This window comes from Musa acuminata, chromosome BXJ2-1, assembly GCF_036884655.1.
Source record: "Musa acuminata AAA Group cultivar baxijiao chromosome BXJ2-1, Cavendish_Baxijiao_AAA, whole genome shotgun sequence".
In the NCBI taxonomy this organism is placed as follows: domain Eukaryota; kingdom Viridiplantae; phylum Streptophyta; class Magnoliopsida; order Zingiberales; family Musaceae; genus Musa; species Musa acuminata.
Genome location: NC_088338.1, coordinates 6,946,176 through 6,964,690, shown reverse-complemented (window position 1 = coordinate 6,964,690; position 18,515 = coordinate 6,946,176). Strand labels below are relative to the sequence as shown.

The 18,515-nt window shown below is 39.3% G+C and overlaps 3 protein-coding genes across 4 annotated transcripts; 2 read left to right on the top strand and 1 right to left on the bottom strand.

The window, feature by feature from the left end:
• Positions 1-1,195, bottom strand: LOC135598681 (nuclear transcription factor Y subunit C-6-like). The gene is made up of 2 exons (XM_065092867.1): positions 1,061-1,195; positions 1-747 (listed from the first exon to the last, which is right to left on the bottom strand). Exon 2 carries the CDS (start codon positions 740-742, stop codon positions 215-217), a length of 528 nt encoding a protein of 175 aa, XP_064948939.1. The 5' UTR covers positions 743-747; positions 1,061-1,195; the 3' UTR covers positions 1-214.
• Positions 1,196-4,663: 3,468 nt separating this feature from the next.
• Positions 4,664-9,809, top strand: LOC103995425 (subtilisin-like protease SBT5.3). The gene is made up of 12 exons (XM_065091453.1): positions 4,664-4,759; positions 6,640-6,663; positions 6,747-6,866; positions 6,942-7,035; positions 7,103-7,270; positions 7,346-7,454; positions 7,552-8,122; positions 8,218-8,315; positions 8,391-8,636; positions 8,710-8,827; positions 8,897-9,107; positions 9,196-9,809. Exons 1-12 carry the CDS (start codon positions 4,664-4,666, stop codon positions 9,735-9,737), a joined length of 2,397 nt encoding a protein of 798 aa, XP_064947525.1. The 3' UTR covers positions 9,738-9,809.
• Positions 9,810-10,549: 740 nt separating this feature from the next.
• Positions 10,550-18,136, top strand: LOC135598679 (uncharacterized). 2 transcript variants are annotated; one of them, XM_065092866.1, is made up of 15 exons: positions 10,550-11,009; positions 11,234-11,365; positions 11,532-11,656; positions 12,504-12,639; positions 13,348-13,497; positions 13,579-13,632; positions 14,150-14,245; positions 14,318-14,377; positions 14,488-14,562; positions 14,651-14,704; positions 15,295-15,396; positions 15,480-16,187; positions 16,489-16,623; positions 17,113-17,220; positions 17,736-18,136. In XM_065092866.1, the coding sequence occupies exons 1-15, from the start codon at positions 10,608-10,610 to the stop codon at positions 17,883-17,885; spliced, it is 2,487 nt and encodes an 828-aa protein (XP_064948938.1). In that variant the 5' UTR covers positions 10,550-10,607; the 3' UTR covers positions 17,886-18,136. The 2 variants fall into 2 exon arrangements, with proteins under 2 accessions (XP_064948938.1, XP_064948937.1); XM_065092865.1 differs by having other exon boundaries at positions 11,189-11,365.
• Positions 18,137-18,515: the final 379 nt, after the last annotated feature.

The following is an 18,515-nucleotide window of genomic DNA, read 5'->3' as shown; positions in this document are numbered from 1 at the left end:
TAATCAATCGGAATTAAGCATTTTAACACCACAATTAAGCTTAATAACAGTGCCTGACATGGAATATAGTGTTGCAAACCATACAAAGAACATGGCAAGCAAGTCCTTCTCAGAACCAGCCACTCTCTCCATAAGAGTAACCAGAGCTGATAGATTATAGAGGCAAGGAACACGAGAAGGAGAGCCTGGCAGGGAGCTCACGGTGTGGATGCTGCTACTGCTGGACATAGTAGTAGGACATGGGGTCGGTCGGCGGGGCCCCGAGCGGGCGTGCCACGTCTTCCTTACCCTCCTCCCTCGGCACGATATCGATGAGGAAGTCGAAGACGTCGGTGCGGGAGACGGCGGCGGCTATGTCATTCTTCTGCAGGGTGCGGCGCTTGTTCTCCTCGGCGTGGGCCCAGGACCGGTGCGTGAGCTCGAGGATGAACATCTCGCAGGCCCTGGCGAAGACCACGGGGGCCTCGGCGGCGATCATGCGCACGTCCTCGTCGGCCTTCATGATCTTCTTGATCCGCGCGAGCGGCAGGCTGTGGTTCTTGAAGTCGGTGGTCTGCTCGATCTCGCGGTACTGGTCGGCCCAGAACATCTGGAGCTGCTGCTGCTGCTGTTGCTGCTGCTGCTGGTAGAGATGCTGGTAGGCCTGGTAGGGGCCGCCGGCGGACGCTGCGGCAGCGGCGGCGTAGGGAACCCCGGTGGCGACGCCGATCATCGGCGGCGCGGTCTGGCCCGGTTGATCCATCCACTCTGATCAGAACCCAAAAAAGAAACAAGGCAAAACACAGGTCAAAATCTGATCTTTTACATAAAAACCAAATCAAAATCCAAACTTATCGAGGAGAAGGGGAGAAATTTCCAGTTTTGATGGTTAGATTTAGTGGGGAGAGAAAAGTGAGGGATCTGGATCAGTTCTGCATGATAAAAATGGGATCTTTAAGACACAGAGTGGAGAAAGCAAGACATCAACATATCATGGATCTCTAGAATTCTGGAAAGAGGTGAGAATGGGAACGATGGACATGGTGCTGAGACCAATGGAGAGAAACAGAGAGCGAGAGACCTGTTTGGGGGAGCAGGGCAAGCCAGGGAAGGATGAAGTGGTGATCGAAAGAGGGGAAGTGCTGCTCCTGAGTTGTAGGTCTTTGCAATGCATTTATGATGCACTTTTCGATGGTCCAATGGTCGCAGGAATTTAGGGTTCATAGACTACTGTGCAGGTCAAATTGTTTATTATGTCCTCCTCCTGTGGCCAAGCAATTTGGAGATGAAGGGGGTTTGATTGGTGGTGACGCGTATTCAATCTCTAATCGTGACAAGTTTGGTGCCCAATTTGGGAGGTGGAAACGAGTGTTCAACATCTGAGACAGTGAAGTACAAATGAATCAGGACGAAGACGGTATTGCCAAAGCACAGATATAAAGTTATATTAATAATGAGAAAAAAAAATATTTGATAACTAAACACACGATATATTATCATTATATTAATATTTTATAAATAAAATGTATATTGATGAGGATAATAATGACTCGGACTGATGTCAGCTGCCCCAGATAACGCCTCACGCCTCGATCGACCCGACAACACCTAGTCAAACGAACCGGAACGCCGGTCGAGGTGCATTAATGACTTGTTCAGGCTCAGTCCTTCACACCACGTCAACGCCAGTGTCAGATGCTATCAGGAGTATGAGCCTGCCCCTGCAAGCGGGCATAGTAAGCTTCCCTATAAATACCCTCGCATGCTAAACGGAACGAGGAGGGGGGGGGGGGAGAAAAAGAGACAACTCAGCTAAAGAAACCCCCTTCACCACTAACTTGATCGTCGGAGGGGTCGGGCCAAGCTCCCTGACCCGACCTTTGTACAGGTGCGAAGCTGAGGGTCCCCACTGAATGCCCAAGCGGGGAGTCCCCTTCCCCGAGGAAACGACGACCCCGTCCCGGTCGACCCCCGTGACCGGCCACCTCAGCAGTCTCGAGGAACATCCCAGGGAAATCCCCCATCATTCGAACCTGAACCAGGCCACATCGACCCCGAGGCCACGGCTTAAAGTTGTTTACACCAACATATATGATAAGACTTCTCATAAGTTTCGTAAAAATCTACCAAAATTATATATATATATATATATATATTAGTAAACTAGAATAAGAAAAAATCAAACAGGCAATTATTTATGAATATTTTAATAATTTCGTTGGATTTATCTAACAAATGGAACAATAATTTTATGAGGTGACATATATCGGTATGATGAACGCAGTTAATAAATGGGCCCAAGCTTTTGTAAATGCAAGACAATGATATGCATGTTAGCATCATCAACATAATAAAAGAGATTACCATAAAAACACACGTTCAAATGTATGAAATTACCATATAAAAAATATTTTATAAAATATTATTCTCTTAAAGCAAAGATGCTAACATAAAACAAAGACAAGAAAATTCAAATTGGATCCGAATTGATTCGAATTGGGTCTGATAAACCAGCATAAATAATTTTAATAAATTTTAAATTTATATTAAATTTAAATTTAAAATCATAAGAAAAAAGTAATTAAAAGGTTATAATTAGGTTACTTCAATTTTAATTTTAGGGATTGTTGGTGTTGATTTCTACAGCTGAATGCTCTACCACTAAGCTACGAACCCTACTCATTTTGTTTTCTTATTATTTTAATTGTTAAATTTAAAATTAATTTAAAATATGAATTTATTAAAATTATTTATGTGGTCTATCACTAATCTAAAACTATGGGTGTTCAAATCGAATTAGAAAATTAAATTGAATCCAAACTGAATTGAATCACCAGTAGTTTGATTTTAAAGTTAAACTAATTAGTTTTAGATTAATTTAGAATATATTAATTCGATTGAAATCAACTGATTAACTAATTAATTGAATTAGATTAATTAATTTTGAATCGATTTAAATCAGTTTTGATTCAAACTAAAAAAATGATTTGAAAGAATTCCAACACCCTTGCCTAAAACTAATATTGAAGTAACCTAGTTAATTGATTTTAATTTCAATTTAATTTTTTTATTTGATTAATCAATTTGAATTTAGAAGATATTAATTCGATTGAGTTCAATTGATTAACCGATTAACTGAACCAAATTAATTGATTTTTAATCGATTTAAATTAATTAGAACTGATTTGAACACACCTTAAAAAAACTAAGATTAAAGTAATCTAATTATCAATTTAAATTTTATTAAAATTAAAATATAATTAATTAAGAAATATACCCTATAGACCCCACTCATTTTATATTCTTATGATTTTAAATTTAATTTTAATTTTAAAATTTGTTGAAATTATTTATACTAGTCTACAACTAAACTGAAACTAGGAGTGTTCAAATTGAATTAGAAAATAAAATTAAATCGAAACTAAATTTAAACTAATTCAAAGTTGATTCGATCTAAACTTATTCACCAATAGTTTGATTTTGAAAGCTATAACTATCTTTTTTATGTGATTAACCAATTTAAACTAAACTAAATCATTTTAAATTTATAAAATATTAATTTGATTAAGTTAAAATGATTAATTGATTCATCGAACCAGATTAATTAATTTTGAATTAATTCAAATCAGTTTTAATTTGAGCTAAAAAAATGATTTGAACCAATTTGAACACCCCTACCTAAAACTAAGATTTGAACATCCCCACCTAAAACTAAGATTGAGGTAACCTAATTATCAACTTTTTCTCATGATTTTAATTTTTAAATTAAATTTTATTAAAATTAAAATATTATATCGAAAAAGAGCAATCGCATGCTATTAGACATGGTGCGATCCATGATGAGTTTCGCCAACCTACCTATCATATTCTGGGGATACACCATAAAGTATGCAGTTTATCTTCCGAACAGAGTTCAACTAAGTCGGTAATGTCTATATAATATAATATATGGAAAAGAAAAAATGTTGATATCAATATCGTTAAAATTTGAGGCTATCTCGCCCACGACAAGAGACACAATACTTATAAGTTGGAATCCATGATAGAATGGTATAAGTTCGTGGGATATCCCAAGAAAACTTGTGGATGTTATTTCTATCACCACGATGATCAAAAGATCTTTGTAGCCAAGAAAGTGGTGTTCCTTAAGAAGGAATACATTCTTGGTGGAGACAATAGGAGTATGATAGAGTTGAACGAAGTTGGAGAACCTAGCTCAAACATCATTCCACAACCCGACTTTGTTCAAGTATCTAGCACACTAAGTTTTGACTTTACATATGTTCGATAGAGTACTCCATCCTCCTGAGAGATATGTGAGACATATCAGAAGAGATGATGTTTAGGATATTGATTCTCATACTTATGAGAAGACTATTACAAGTATAGACTCTAGGAAGTGGCAAGAAGCCATGGATTCTGAGTTGGATTTCATGGACTCTAATAAGGTTTAGAACCTAGTTGATGCACCTGAAAGTATCGTACCCATTGGTTTCAAGTGACTCTTCAAGAAGAAGATCGAAGTAGATGGAAATGTGTGACCTATAAAGCAAGGCTAGTGGCTAAGGGGTATTGTCAAATGCAAGGTGTTGATTATGACGAAATCTTATCATCCGTAGTTATGCTAAAATCCATCAAAATTATATTGGCTATTGTAGCACACCATGATTATGAGATCTGACAGATGGACGTGAAAACTATGTTCCTCAATGACAACCTCGAGGAAGAGGTGTATATGATACAACCTAAGGGATTTATGTCTAAAGAAAGTTTAGATAAGGTATGCAGGTTGTTAAGTTCATCTATGGACTAAAGTAAGCTTCCCGAAGTTGGAACATAAGATTTGATGAGATGATCAAATCTTATGACTTCGTTAAGAATGAAGATGAGCCTTGTGTATACAGAAAGGTAAGATGGAGCGCTATCACCTTCTTGGTACTATATGTATGAATGAATGCTCTTTATAGTAAAGTCTATCTATCTAGACATTTCTCCATATAGGACTTAGGAGAATCATCCTATATCTTAGAGATTCAGATTTATAGAGATATATCCAAGTGGTTGATTGGCTTGTCTCAGTCCAGGTACATAGATACCATGGTCAAAAGATTTGGCATGAAAAATTCTAAGAGAAATCTCATACATCTACCATGTTCATCACCGCTAGAGATGGGGACATCTGACCTCCTTTCCTCTCATATAAATCTATAAGTTTTCAGGGATATATGATCTCCTTAGGTAATGAATCTTTTATATATGCGTAGTTTTTAGTTTTACAAATTTTTTTACACACAAATCTTCGCAAGATAATGAGAAACTTTTTTCTACGAGAAATATGATATTTTTATTTTTTATTCTTTCATTGTACATATGATGCTGCCTTAGGTTTCCTAATAGATCCAACCCTTCGGCTAGCATTAAGAGTCAACTTTTATACTTGTCTGATTGAGTAAATCATTTGTAACGATCATAACACCTTCCCTTTAGTATTCCATCCACATTAGTGATAGGTCTATAACGATTATAATGTCATCCCTCTAATGTTCTGTCCACGAGGGTGGCATACCTATAATGACTGTAACATGATGCCTTCCTTTGGCATTTTATCCATGGGGGTCGATCGAGGGGGGTAGATCCGAACAGTCGCTCATAGATTGCTATCCACAGAGGCCGATAGGGCCGACCCAAATGGCCCCTATAAACTATCATCCACGAGGGTCAGCAAGCTATAGCTGCCTCCATGTCATGGCCTCATGGGAGGTGACTAGGCCCTCATTTTTTACATTGGCACCCCTATGACAACCAACTGATAAAATTAGATTAGTTATCAAAATATTTTCTATCAGATAGATTTTGTGTTTAGAAATTTCTAGAGAAGATTGCATCCTTAATCCAAAGTTATCATAAATTTTTGGAGAAGATTGCATCCTTAATCTATAGGATAAGGTTATCATCAAAAACACGATTACAACAAAATATCTATATGATAAGGTTCCCTAATAATTAGGAGGTGATTAATGGAGGCTTATGGTGTGTGAGGTGGCACTGAGGCAAATGTCAGGTGAAGTCCGAGCATCCGAGGTGGGCTCGAGACTGGGCCGAAGTGGATTATGGCTCATTGATGTGTTCATGAAGGGTGTTTCTTTACCCAACTCCTTCGATGCTTAAGTTAGCTTTGGGATAGTTTACAGTCTAAAGGGACTATTCTCAAGAGATTGAACTTCTGGGCTGGCACCGTGGGTCGGCTTTTATACATGTTGGATCGAGAGAATTATTTGCAATGATTATAATACCTTCTATCTAGCGTTCCATCATGAGGGAAAACAAGTCTGTAATGATAGTAAAACTTTGACGTTTTGTCCAAAGGGTATGGTATCTATAAGGGTCAACGAAGGATGAGATTAGTTGTTAGAATATTCCTTATCAAATATATTCTTTGTTAAAAATTGCATCCTTAATCAATAGGATAAGATTCCAGGATGAGGCTATAATACCATTACAACAAAAACTCATTCTAAGGTTGCGTAACAAATTCTTCCTGCTATAAGAGCCTTAGGCCTTCAGCGAACCAAGTGTCGATCGAGGAACAGAATCATGGGGATTCAAACAAGCAGATCACTCTTTCTTCTTTCTGCAACTCTTGTTCTCTCGTTGTTTCAGAATGCAGTGGTCGCCGGCAAGAAGGTTAGCAGTGCAGTGCAGCAATTCGCTACATAATGTGATTTCCAGTAAAGCAACTCCTCATTTTGTGTTCTGCTCCATTGCAGCCTTATATTGTGTACCTTGGTGCACACTCTCATGGCCCCCAAGCTACTGTAGAAGATTACGCTCGAGCCACAGACTCTCACTACGAGCTGCTGGGATCTCTGCTGGGAAGGTACCTAAGAGTTACAGGCAGGCAGATTTGCCTTATATTGATCTTGTAGATGTCTCATATTCATGCTCGAGTTTTCTGTAGCAAGGAGAAGGCTGGGGAAACCATCTTCTACTCCTACAACAAGCATATCAATGGGTTTGCCGCAACACTGGAAGAAGAAGAAGCGACTCTGATCAGAGGTCAGTACCCTGTCCATCTCTTTCATGCTGAAACAAGTGCTTTCATGAATCAACTTCTTGTTTGCAGAGCATCCTGGTGTTTTATCCGTGTTTGAGAGCATCAACTACGAGCTGCAGACTACACGGTCATGGGCCTTCCTTCACGTGGAAGGAGACGACGGTAGTGTGTCGAATTCGTCCATTTGGACCGCAGCGAAGTATGGCAGCGACTCCATCATCGCTAATATCGACTCCGGTGCGCTTCCTAACCCTTTCGAGCAGTGTGATCTTGTTTGCTCCTTCTTCATCTCCTTAATCCCTGATGCTTCAGGTGTGTGGCCTGAGTCGGCGAGCTTCAAAGACGATGGCTTCGGCGACGTCCCAACGAGGTGGAAAGGAGAGTGCCAAAAAGATCCGACAGATGGAGTTACTTGCAACAAGTGAATGCAATCTATCAGAGGATATCTTAGTTTTCAGATCAGTTTGGGATTCATGGTATGGTGGGAATCCAACGTTGTGTTCTTCCGGTTGATGCAGGAAACTCATCGGAGCGAAGTCATTCTATCACGGCTTCGAGGCCGCAAACAACGTGACGCTCAATGTGACGTCCCCGCGCGACCACAACGGGCACGGCACCCACACCCTCTCCACCGCCGCCGGCAACTTCGTCCCCGACGTTGAGGTCCTCGGCAACGCCAAGGGAACGGCCAAGGGCGGCTCCTCGCACGCCCGCGTCGCGGCATACAAAGTGTGCTGGAACCTGTGCGACGAGCCCAACGCGCCTCCCACCGCCAGCTGCAGTGGTCAGTGCAACGGCGCCGACTTGCTCGCGGCCTTCGACGCCGCCATCCAAGACGGCGTCGACGTCATCTCCGTCTCTCTCGGAGGCGGCGCGGGAAGCGTGGATTACTTCAGCGACAGCTCCGCGATCGGTGCGTTTCACGCTGTTGCCAAAGGCATCACCGTGGCGTGCTCAGCCGGCAACAGCGGTCCTTTCCTTTTAGGGGCCGTGAACAACGCCGCCCCCTGGGTGATCACCGTGGCCGCCAGCACCATCGACAGGGACTTCAAACAGACCATTACTTCCACCAACAACAAGCAGATACAGGTCGGATTCCATCTCCTTCCTTCCTCTACTTTCTCGTGCTGATCTAAGCTCAGAAAACGTAGGAAACAATTCTAATCAATGGATCTTCTTCTCAGGGGAGGAGCTTCACGCTGAAATCTCTTGATACAGGGAAGAAATACACATTGATCAGAGCTGTCGACGTCATAGCTGCTAATGCTTCCGAGGATGACGCGTAAGCACTTAAATTCATGCATTCCATGTACCGTTTCCGAGAGTTGAAGCGAGAACTGTTGGTCATCATCTGTAGCACGTTGTGCGAGCCGCATTCCATCGATGCTGCAAAGGTGGAGGGCAAGATCGTCTTGTGCCAGCGTGGTCCTCCGCCGCCTCTACTAGACGACTTCCCTCAGGTGCCTGGCGCCGCCGGAACGATTGTCATCGACAACAATAAACGCGGCGACAACTTCCTGATGACCGCCTTCATGGACCAGGCGCATCTGCTGATCTCCGAAAAAGATGGTCAAGCTCTTCAATCGAACATCCGTGACTCCAAGTACAGAGGAACACTCGACTTCTTATCATCTCTTCCGTATACGTCCTCGTAACATGTCGATGGATGACTGTAGATCAAATGACCTTTCGATCTCCGGGCCGACGACGGAGCTAAAGACGGGCCGGCAGGCGCCTGCGGTGGCCTACTTCTCTTCTCCTGGACCCAATTACCATAACCCACTGATCACAAAGGTGTCGCTTTTTGCTTGTTCGTTTGATCTCGTCCGTAACCCTCGTTGCTCATCGTAGTTTCTTGCGTAGCCCGACGTCGCTGCACCGGGAGTGAACATTCTTGCTGCCTACAGTCAAGCTCCAAAGAAAGATAAGGATTTTCTCAATCCTTCCGTTCCTTATCATCTGTTATCTGGCACTTCGATGGCGTGCCCTCATGTTGCCGGCGTCGTCGGTCTCCTCAAAACTCTCCATCCAGATTGGAGCCCTGCTGCCATTAAATCCGCAATTTTAACTACCGGTATGACTCTCTCTCTCTCTCTCACTCTCACTCACTCTCTCTCTGTGTTTGTAGTTTTGATGCTGAATGGTTAGTCTTCCTTTGGCAGCAACAATTCTGGACGACGCAGGGAATCCGATTAAGAACTTTATGGGATCACAAACCGATCCATGGAGATTCGGAGCTGGGAACATTCAGCCGAACAGTGCGATGGATCCGGGTTTGGTGTACGACCTGAAGCCCACCGACTTCTTGGACCTGCTGTGCTCGATGGGATATAACTCAACTCAGCTCGCCCACTTCACCGACCCGCCCTATGCGTGCCCGAAGCAGAAGATCGAGGAGCACAACCTGAACTACCCCATGATAGCCATCCGCTACCCCACGACGACGGCGACCGCGACGCGCACCGTGAAGAACGTCGGCCCGCCTGGCACGTACAAGGTGCAGGTCACGCAGCCCGTCGGGATCACACTGTCGGTGACTCCGTCGATCCTCGAGTTCAAGAGCGTCGGGGAGGAGAAGACGTACACCGTGGAGGCGAAGCCGAACAAACCCAATCAGAAACCCATCAACGTTCTTGGGTACATCACGTGGTCGGATGGCACCCGCAACGTGAGAAGCAACATCATAGTTCTGGATCGTTGGTAGCCACGCATGCACATACGTTGTCTGCTGCTTTGTAGTTCTTGGTATAAGCATCTTCTCTCTCCCAGTATGTAAGTAAGCATTCAGCAATGGCAGTGTTTCCATTCAACTGTCATATCAACTCGTCAATTTTGTGTCAGAGGTGATCGCATGAGTAATTAAGCACCCTATCAAACTTCTCGACCGGCATAAGAATGAGAAGAGGAAAACAGAGTATCCATTTGGGATGAATGCTCAAAAAAAATAAGGAAGATTCGATGTGATTATTTATAAACAAAGATAAAGGTCACTGTACTTTGCAAAATATTAGGTCAACTCAGATTTTACTAATCATCAGTGAAATATTACACTTAAATTATACATTTTGAACATGTTTGATATTTTAATTAAAGAAAAATTTGAAACTTTATTTAAGATTGTATTGTTATCGACTGATTTGGATCGATAAAATTTGAGTACGAAATATATTAACATGATATCTTCATCTATACATATCAATAGTACCTAATGCATTGCAAAATATTCCAATAATCTGTAAGTCTTTATGACTTAAAAATAATCGAAATAAAATATTTCAATAATTCAAAAAAGTGTTAACCACTTAATAGTCAGTATCTTTCAAAAAATTGAAACAATTTTATATTTATTTTTAAATTAAATATATTAGTATCTGATAAATTTTTATAGGACATTTTTTATCATTTTCTTTTTATAAGTTAATTATACATAAAAAAATAGCTTTAATGGATAAAAATATTATTTAGTATATTTATTTTTGTGAGAGAAAGGCCGCTTTAAATGGTAGGTGACCGGTCAACTGCTTAGGGTTTTTGGGGCGGAGCGGGCTGCTTCGATCTCTCCTTGGTTTCCAAGATGTCGACGCCGGCCGCCGCTTCCGCTATTCTCCTCTCGCCGGAGTCCCTCTCGGCTGCCGGTCGGACAGCGGACAAGCTGAGCCTCCCGGCGCTGCAGTCCAAGATGAAGTGCGATCCCGATGGGTACGAGGCGGAGCTCCAACTCCTCTACCGCCACTTCGAGTCCTCCCTCCACCTCTTCCGCCACCAGTCCGCCCTCAGGCCCTCCTCCGACCTCTCCCTAGCCAAGGATCTCGGGGACTTTGCCATGTTTCTCGCCCATGTCACCCCTTTCTACCCAGAGAAGCTTGCAAACTTCCCCCGACAGATCGCCGACCTCCTTCGTGTCGACTCCCGGGGCCTTCCGTCGTCGTTGAGGTGCCATCTTGCGCAAGCCCTGATCCTCCTCGTCAATAGAAAGGTTGGAACGCTGAATTCTTTTTCTTTTTGGAATATGGGATTTACAAATTGTGTGAATGATTGTTTGAAGAATTGATGACATCTTGAATTTTTCTTGTTTTGATTGGAAATAATTCTGTTCTTGTTTTAATCTTCGACGGACTTTAACATCACATTGGTTACTTTTTTTTTTGTTTCCAGATCATTGATATTGAAGAAACTCTCGAATTGTTTATGGACCTTCAGATTCTTGGTGATCGGACCTTAAGAAAACTGGCCTTTTCACATGTAGTACATAACATTCGACGCATGAACCAGAAACACAAGAACGAAGCCAAGAATCGCAAACTGCAGAATACTCTTTTTTTGATGCTGCAGGTATGTATTTTATTTTTTAAATATTTTAGCTTGTGATGATCTTGGTTTATTGGATGCCGTTAACTGCCTTTTAGACTTCTGATTCTTTAATCTTCTCTCTATTCTATTCCCGTTGAGATCTATAATCATGACCTTGTACCAACATCATTAAGTTTTCCTTTTGTAGGGGGACGAGGAACAGAGGGCCAAAAGGTCTCTTGTTATTCTTTGTGATCTGCACAGACGGAGGGTGTGGTTTGATGATCGTACAGCTAATGCCATTTGCACTGCCTGTTTCCATTCATCTTCAAGGTATGTAGTTTGGTCAAGTCTGCACCTGTGGTGCTATATAGGACTGTTAATTTAATGTAGCTGTTGATAAACAGCTCAAACTCATTCTGATTCAAGCTGAATTGAGCTCAATTAAGCCAGCATCGGAAACAAAACAGCTAAGTGCGGGCCTGAATCAAATTCAAGCCAAACTGGGCTTGCAATTAGTTGGGTTCTGTCAAACTGGACTCTAATTGTTCAAATATATATTTCATATTTTTTTAAATAAATAAAATTTCATGAATGATTGATGTAGTTTGATATGGGGTGTCAAAGAGATGTTTTGTGTTCATTAAAATAATTTTTAATTCCACAATCTGTTGGCATCCATGAGTCATTACTCATGTATAACCTATGAACTGGTAAAAGATTTAAATATATGGCATAAATTAAATAAAAATTGATATATGTAAAGTTTAAAAGTTGAGATCAATTGAAGTATATTTAATCAAGCTTCAAATAAGGCTCATGTTAGTCTTGAGATAGGCATGATTTTAGGTTGTAAAACTTCTTGTAAGTCCTAACTCTGGTTGTCTGAACTTTGACATAATCTTGATCAGTTTCAACAAGAGTCTGATCAGATTCTACATAATCTTTAGGCTTGTAATTAAGTCATATCCACTTTGAGCCTTTACAGCCTCGACGAATCTTGGCTTTGTTAAACCTCAGCATTATTGTTTCACAACAAAAATATTTCTTTGTGCATTTAGTTAAGCGCAGATTCTACATTGGGAAAATCCTCGTGCACTTTGTTGCCAATTTTAGCTTATTCTTTTCTTCTTTTTACACTTATACATCTTTAACTTATAGGGAGCTTTTATGTGTTCAGGATTATGATATCTGCTCTCTCATTTCTTCTTGGTTATGAACAAATTGAAGAGGAGGATGACAGTGAAGCCTCAAGCAGTGAAGATGATACAACTAGTCAACAGCCTATTACTCTTAGCCGAGAAGCTATTTACAAGGTCTTGCATGCTTAAGTAGTTCAGGTTTTATTCTTTTGATCATATGGAAGCACTGTATCTGTTTCCTACAGTCAATTAAAATAAATTGTTCTAGTGGTTAGATTGTAAATTTTAGTACTGAAGCTGACCGAGGGTAACCTGAAGTAAACCATGTTAAAGAACTGAGACAAATAACAGAAATAAATCTTCTGGAATTATTAATCACTATTCATGGAGTTATTCAAAATGAATCTAACTTTTGCTTGTCAAGTTATACCCAAAATATTGTGGTGCTTGTTGATAATCTGAAAACCCTATTTGGGAGGGGGTTATTAGTTTTTTTTGGTTTTGCAAAGGGTAAGTGGTTATTTGGGTGGGTTATTAGTTGATTTCAGGGAATGCAGTCATGTGCAGAACCCCACCTTTACTTTAAAAGATAAACTTTGTCTCCCTTCTTGTTAATAAATAACACAAGTTTCAGTTATGCAAATTTGGTTATGCATTAGAAAAGTTAAGTATGCAACTGTGGATATCACTTGCATTTTAATATATTGTGATTTTCTTTGTATGCATGTCTGGAAATTGGTTTCCATCACATGCAACTCATCAGCTGAAATTTAATCTAGATCATGTAAACATTGTGTTTCTTTTGAGTGGTGAGACCATAGCAATTTTTTTAAAAAAAAGTTAGGAACTTGTTCAATTGACTATTTCTTATTTTACTTCTAGGCAAATCATAAAGGTACGGTTGCCAGCAAGAAAAAAAAGAAGGCAAAGTTGCAGCGTGTGATACGCAACATGAAAAGGCAGCAACGAATAACATCACAAAGTAACAGCTCCAGTTACTATTCACCTCTTACTCATTTAAAAGATGCACAGGTTGGTTGGTCCTTGCATGATAGTTCAGTAAATTAAATCCTTATGCTTCCTTGACAATTTTTTCTTTTGGTGCTGCTTTAGGGTTTCGCTGAGAAACTGTTCTCTCGCCTTCAAAGATGCAATGAACGCTTTGAGGTAGTTATCCTTTTCCTCATGCACCTTATTATTATTTTCGAAATTTGTACTTTAATATCATGTTTGCTGATCTATATAGCAAGTCTGGTGGTGGCTTTGTTAGCCTGCAAGTTCTTGTTAATTAAAAGAAGGATTTTCTATATTGTTCATTATCTTCAATTTCCTGCTAGTGATTAAGTTCTTAAGATCTGCAGTTCCATCGAGATCATTAATGTTTTGGAAAATTGGCCTGAATACTTGAATCTACATGTGATTAAGATAGGGATGTATTATAAAGAGTTATATGTGGCTCTTTACTCTATTCAGAATGTTTTGAATGGGTGAATTTTATTTATTATATTGAAAGGCTATAGTCAAGGTCATTTCAATGTTTTGGTAGATTGGTTCACACTCTACACTAAGCTGATAACAGTAATTTATAATGGAATTTCTCTTCTATGTTAGACTACATGTGTTATTTATTGGTTGATATATGAAATTTTCTTTTGTCCACTATTTTTGTTACTTTGTGTTGCAGGATAGGATGATGATGTTGAAAGTAATAGCCAGAACTGTTGGATTGCACCGTCTGATCTTGTTAAATTTTTATCCGTTTCTTCAAAAATATGTTCAGGTAAACAAGGATTTTTTTGCTTATATGTATTTTAACTTGAAACCATACTTATTTGTATTTATTTTTTTTCAGCCTCATCAACGTGATGTCACCGATTTGCTTGCTGCAGCTGTCCAGGCCTGCCATGATATGGTTGTGCTGTTTTTACTGTAGATTTTCTAAGTATTCATAGTCAAGCCATTCTGTTCCCAGTTCTGTTCTTCAGATAGAAGAACTCATTGAAGCTGTTTTTATTTGAATAGATACCTCCTGATGCGGTTGAACCCTTATTTAAACAAATTGTGAATCAGTTTGTGCATGATCGTTCTCGCACAGAGGTACTGCTGAAAATGATATTACTTTCAGTCATTTTCATATGTTAATTGTTGAACTGTTGATCATGTACTTTCTTATTTGTCATGTCAGGCCATTGCTGTTGGGCTGAATGTTGTGAGGGAGATCTGTATCAGGATGCCTTTGGTATTGCTTTACATTTAGTCAATTATTTGTTCAAGTTTGTTTGCGACAGGTTTATTATTTGCATCATCTTGTATGAGATGCATCACAATTCCATGGTTCATGCCTACTTAATATATCATCTTGTCACTTTAGCACGATCTCGTCACATTTGCAGTTTAGCCAGACTCCATCTGAGATACAAGATGTTGACAGTTTGATGAACTTTTATAACGTGCCTTCAGATTTTCTAGGAAGTTGAATCTGTGAAAGAACTATACTTGTTATGGAATTCTAATTTTTTTCGTCTATACATTGTCACAAAAAAGTACTCAATGTGCATTTGGTTCCGTTGAATGTTTACTTACTCAAATTCTAGATGCAATTATCTTAATAATTATGTTTTTTGTTTTTCAAAATTTTACCCATCTTCATATTAATTAATTGTAATCTTGTTTTTTTTTATTTTTTTTTGCTTCAATTTGAGAAATAATAAAATTATTTGAGAAGGATAGTGGCATAGTGCACCACTTGAAATAGATATGTACCTGTAAAAGCATGTAAATGTCTACAAGAAACTAGTTGTCTAATTGTCACATTTTGGTTATTTACAGTTAATGAATGAGGATCTGCTTCAAGACCTGGTCTTATACAAAAAATCACATGAGAAGGCAGTTTCTTCAGCAGCTCGCTCCTTGATAACTTTATTCAGAGAGGTTGGAATATGTATTTCAGTCTAACAATTTTTGTTTCAGATGTATAGCTTGTGTTTGTTATTCTGAGCTTTATTTGTTTTCAGATATGCCCTTCTTTATTGGTCAAAAAGGACCGTGGCCGTCCGGTCAATCCCCAAGCAAGGCCAAAAGCATATGGAGAAGTTAGTATAGCTACTGATGTGCCTGACATAGAGTTGCTGGAACACGTTGATAACTCAGTGACTGATAGTTCTGATGCTGAGGCTTCTGCATCAGATTTGGATGATGAGTATGACAGTGATGCTGAGACAGAGAAAGAGGTTGATTCTATGGAAGATGAAGAAGAGGATGATGAGGTTTCAGATGAAAAAAATGAAGAAGATTTTGGTAACAGTGATAACATTGATGGGGAGGAAGATGATGGTGATGATCTTGATGATGATATTGATGAGAATGCTGCCTATGATGAATATGATAGTGATACTAAAGAAGATGTGGATCTTAGTGATGATAATATGGATATCTCCAGTGAGCTAGATGCATCAAGGAAAAAGTCATCCAATGGCATCTGCAATGATGATGACCTCAGTAATCATGAATGTGCTAGTGATGACAACGATGAAATAAAGGAAGAGGAGAAGGCCAAATCAAAGAAGAGGAAGTTTGCGGATTATGTTGGACAACTGAATACTTCAGAATCAAGTCTTCGCGCCCTTAAAAGACTAACAATGGCCAAGATGTCACAGAAAGCATCGGATGAAACAGATGGAATTCTTTCTAATGAAGATTTTCAACGTATAAAAGAGTTGAAGGTGTGTTCACCGGAAACTTAGTGCTACTTTTCATTTAATTATGTGAAATAGATTCAGTAAAATTCTGACACTGTTCATTGAACTTTGTTACTCATACGCTCGTGTTATCTGATATGAAGTTATAGTAACATCTGCATAAGCTAGTGTTTCTGAGAATCAACTTCTTTAGTGTTCTGATTATTTTTTAATGTTCGATGAAATAACGGATCGTATATTCTTGATTACATTTTTAATCACCAAAATTCACTCACTATGTAGGCATCTTATAAGCTTTGCCTTTTTTCTTTTTTGAATCTTATAGGCAAAGAAAGAAGCAAAGCTGGTTATGGCTCAGCAAGGTCTTTTGAGAAAGGGTATAGACTCGAAAGTCTCATCTTTCAAAATTCCCTCTTCTGAGCAATTAAGTATAAAGCCAGTGGATCCTGCTATGCTAGAGGTGAGCTCTCATCCTTTCTCTTGGTATGAATATTTTTCTTTTTCTTTTCCCTATTTGGTAATTCTGTGACTATGTAAGGTTGATAAACTCCTTTTGTAATGTTCCAACTATATGTATAATTGATGAACTCATTTAATAATGTACCAATTGATCCGATTTTAGCTCTCACATATATTATCATTCTGTAATGCAAATTTCTGGTGTTGTATATGTTGTTCAAGGCATTGATTCTTTTGAGATCACTGGTCCATGCTTTTGATCACTGGATGGAAGCATATCTGCACGAGAGCTTGTATGATTATTATTAAAAGAACATGATGAATAGCTAGATGTTGATGTACTGCTAGCATTTTTTTTTAATGTACTGGTAGCTATTCTTACTTTGGATTACATTTTCTTTACTTTAAATTATGATTTTATGTCATAAGCTTGTGAGTTGGTCTAAGTTGAACTAATTCTCTTTATCATCAACGAACTATTGTTCTTTAGGTCCACATTAAAAGAAAGCTTAGCAAGGAGGAACGACTGGCCCTAGTAAGAGCTGGGAGGGAGGATAGAGGAAAGTATCAGGCCAGAACTGCTGTGAAACAAAAAAAGGTTAGCCTGCATTGGATTTACGACTTGTTACATGACAATTTTTTGTTTTTAGTGCAGATTAAAATATAGTGACATTCCTATATTTTATGATACACATCTTGCCTATGTTCGTTTAAAGCTCGCAATTGGTTTCCTTCAGTACTTTTGGTTTGCTTTTTCAAAAGCTGTTATTTTCACATCCTGCGCTTTAGTCTTCAGAGCAACTGGTACACTTCTGATCTGCATTTCAACTAAGGTGATAATCTTCTTTAATTATCCCCCAAGTGGAATGTAGATCCTGTTCTTCTCTGCCTCCTTTTGCTTTTCCTATGTTGGTTGGCAGCCTGCAAAATTTTTACACAATGGAAAGGATCGTCTGCCACGCCCCATCTCCCTGCTGCAAATCAAAGCTTCCTCTCTGCCTCCTTTTGCTTTTCCTTCTCCTTCATTAGTCATTCTCTTCTCAGTGTCTACATTAACCAGTCACCTTGTTTTGGAATTAATAGACCGATTGCTTATCTGCGATTTGTTGACAGACGGGTGGTCTAAGCAATCGCCAAAAGGAACATAAAAAGAAGATGCCTCTTGCTGCCAAAAGAGCAAAAGTAGCTCGCTCTAGGCAGGAGAAAAAACAGCGGCAAAGGCGGTCAGGCAAGCAGTTCCAGGGGAGGAAAGCATGGAAGTGACAAAATTTCATAGCTTCCTAAAATTTCGTGGCTTCGTAAAGTGACAAGATTTCGTAAAATTTTGACTCCATGCAGTTTCTTCCATCAGAAAATTTCATTTCAAAAGTTTTGATTTCTGCTTAGAATTTTGATTTATTTTCTTCTGTTGTGTAAATCTTTAGCTGATTTCAGATGAGCTATATGTAAATGAAAGCTGCCTTTTGTCTTAGTTGAATGCTGTTGCAAGGAAATGGAGCTACAGATTTTATTGATTGTTGTCTTTGGTTGGAGACGGATTAGGACATCCATTTTTTATGAGTATACCCGTTTTCTGTGTTTCAATGCATCCATTCATGTGCGACGAGTCTTATAGATTTCCCAGAACAGTTCGTCAATCTTTCATGGTTGCATGTACAAGTCACATTATTATTAAAATACAAGATTCAAAACAATAATTATTAAATAGATTGTTTGCATGTTGTATTTATTATTATGAATTCTATTGCAGGATATATGCCTCTTCAGATATTAAGATCCTCTTCCAGTTAACATTTATTTACAAAACTCAATTTGAGGTTAAAAGTACTGATTCAGATTGAACCTTTTTTAAAATTCTTATCATATCTATCTTTCTATCTATCTATCAATTTG

Bases quoted from the DNA above. Each gene is read 5' to 3' on its own strand.
- LOC135598681 (XM_065092867.1), bottom strand. From the start codon at position 742: ATGGATCAACCGGGCCAGACCGCGCCGCCGATGATCGGCGTCGCCACC.
- LOC103995425 (XM_065091453.1), top strand. From the start codon at position 4,664: ATGGACGTGAAAACTATGTTCCTCAATGACAACCTCGAGGAAGAGGTG. The intron at 4,760-6,639 runs GTATGCAGGTTG...TCGTTGTTTCAG, and splicing joins CTAAAGAAAGTTTAGATAAG to AATGCAGTGGTCGCCGGCAA. The intron at 8,123-8,217 runs GTCGGATTCCAT...TCTTCTTCTCAG, and splicing joins CCAACAACAAGCAGATACAG to GGGAGGAGCTTCACGCTGAA.
- LOC135598679 (XM_065092865.1), top strand. From the start codon at position 10,608: ATGTCGACGCCGGCCGCCGCTTCCGCTATTCTCCTCTCGCCGGAGTCC. The intron at 11,010-11,188 runs GTTGGAACGCTG...TTTTGTTTCCAG, and splicing joins TCCTCCTCGTCAATAGAAAG to ATCATTGATATTGAAGAAAC. The intron at 13,498-13,578 runs GTTGGTTGGTCC...GTGCTGCTTTAG, and splicing joins CTCATTTAAAAGATGCACAG to GGTTTCGCTGAGAAACTGTT.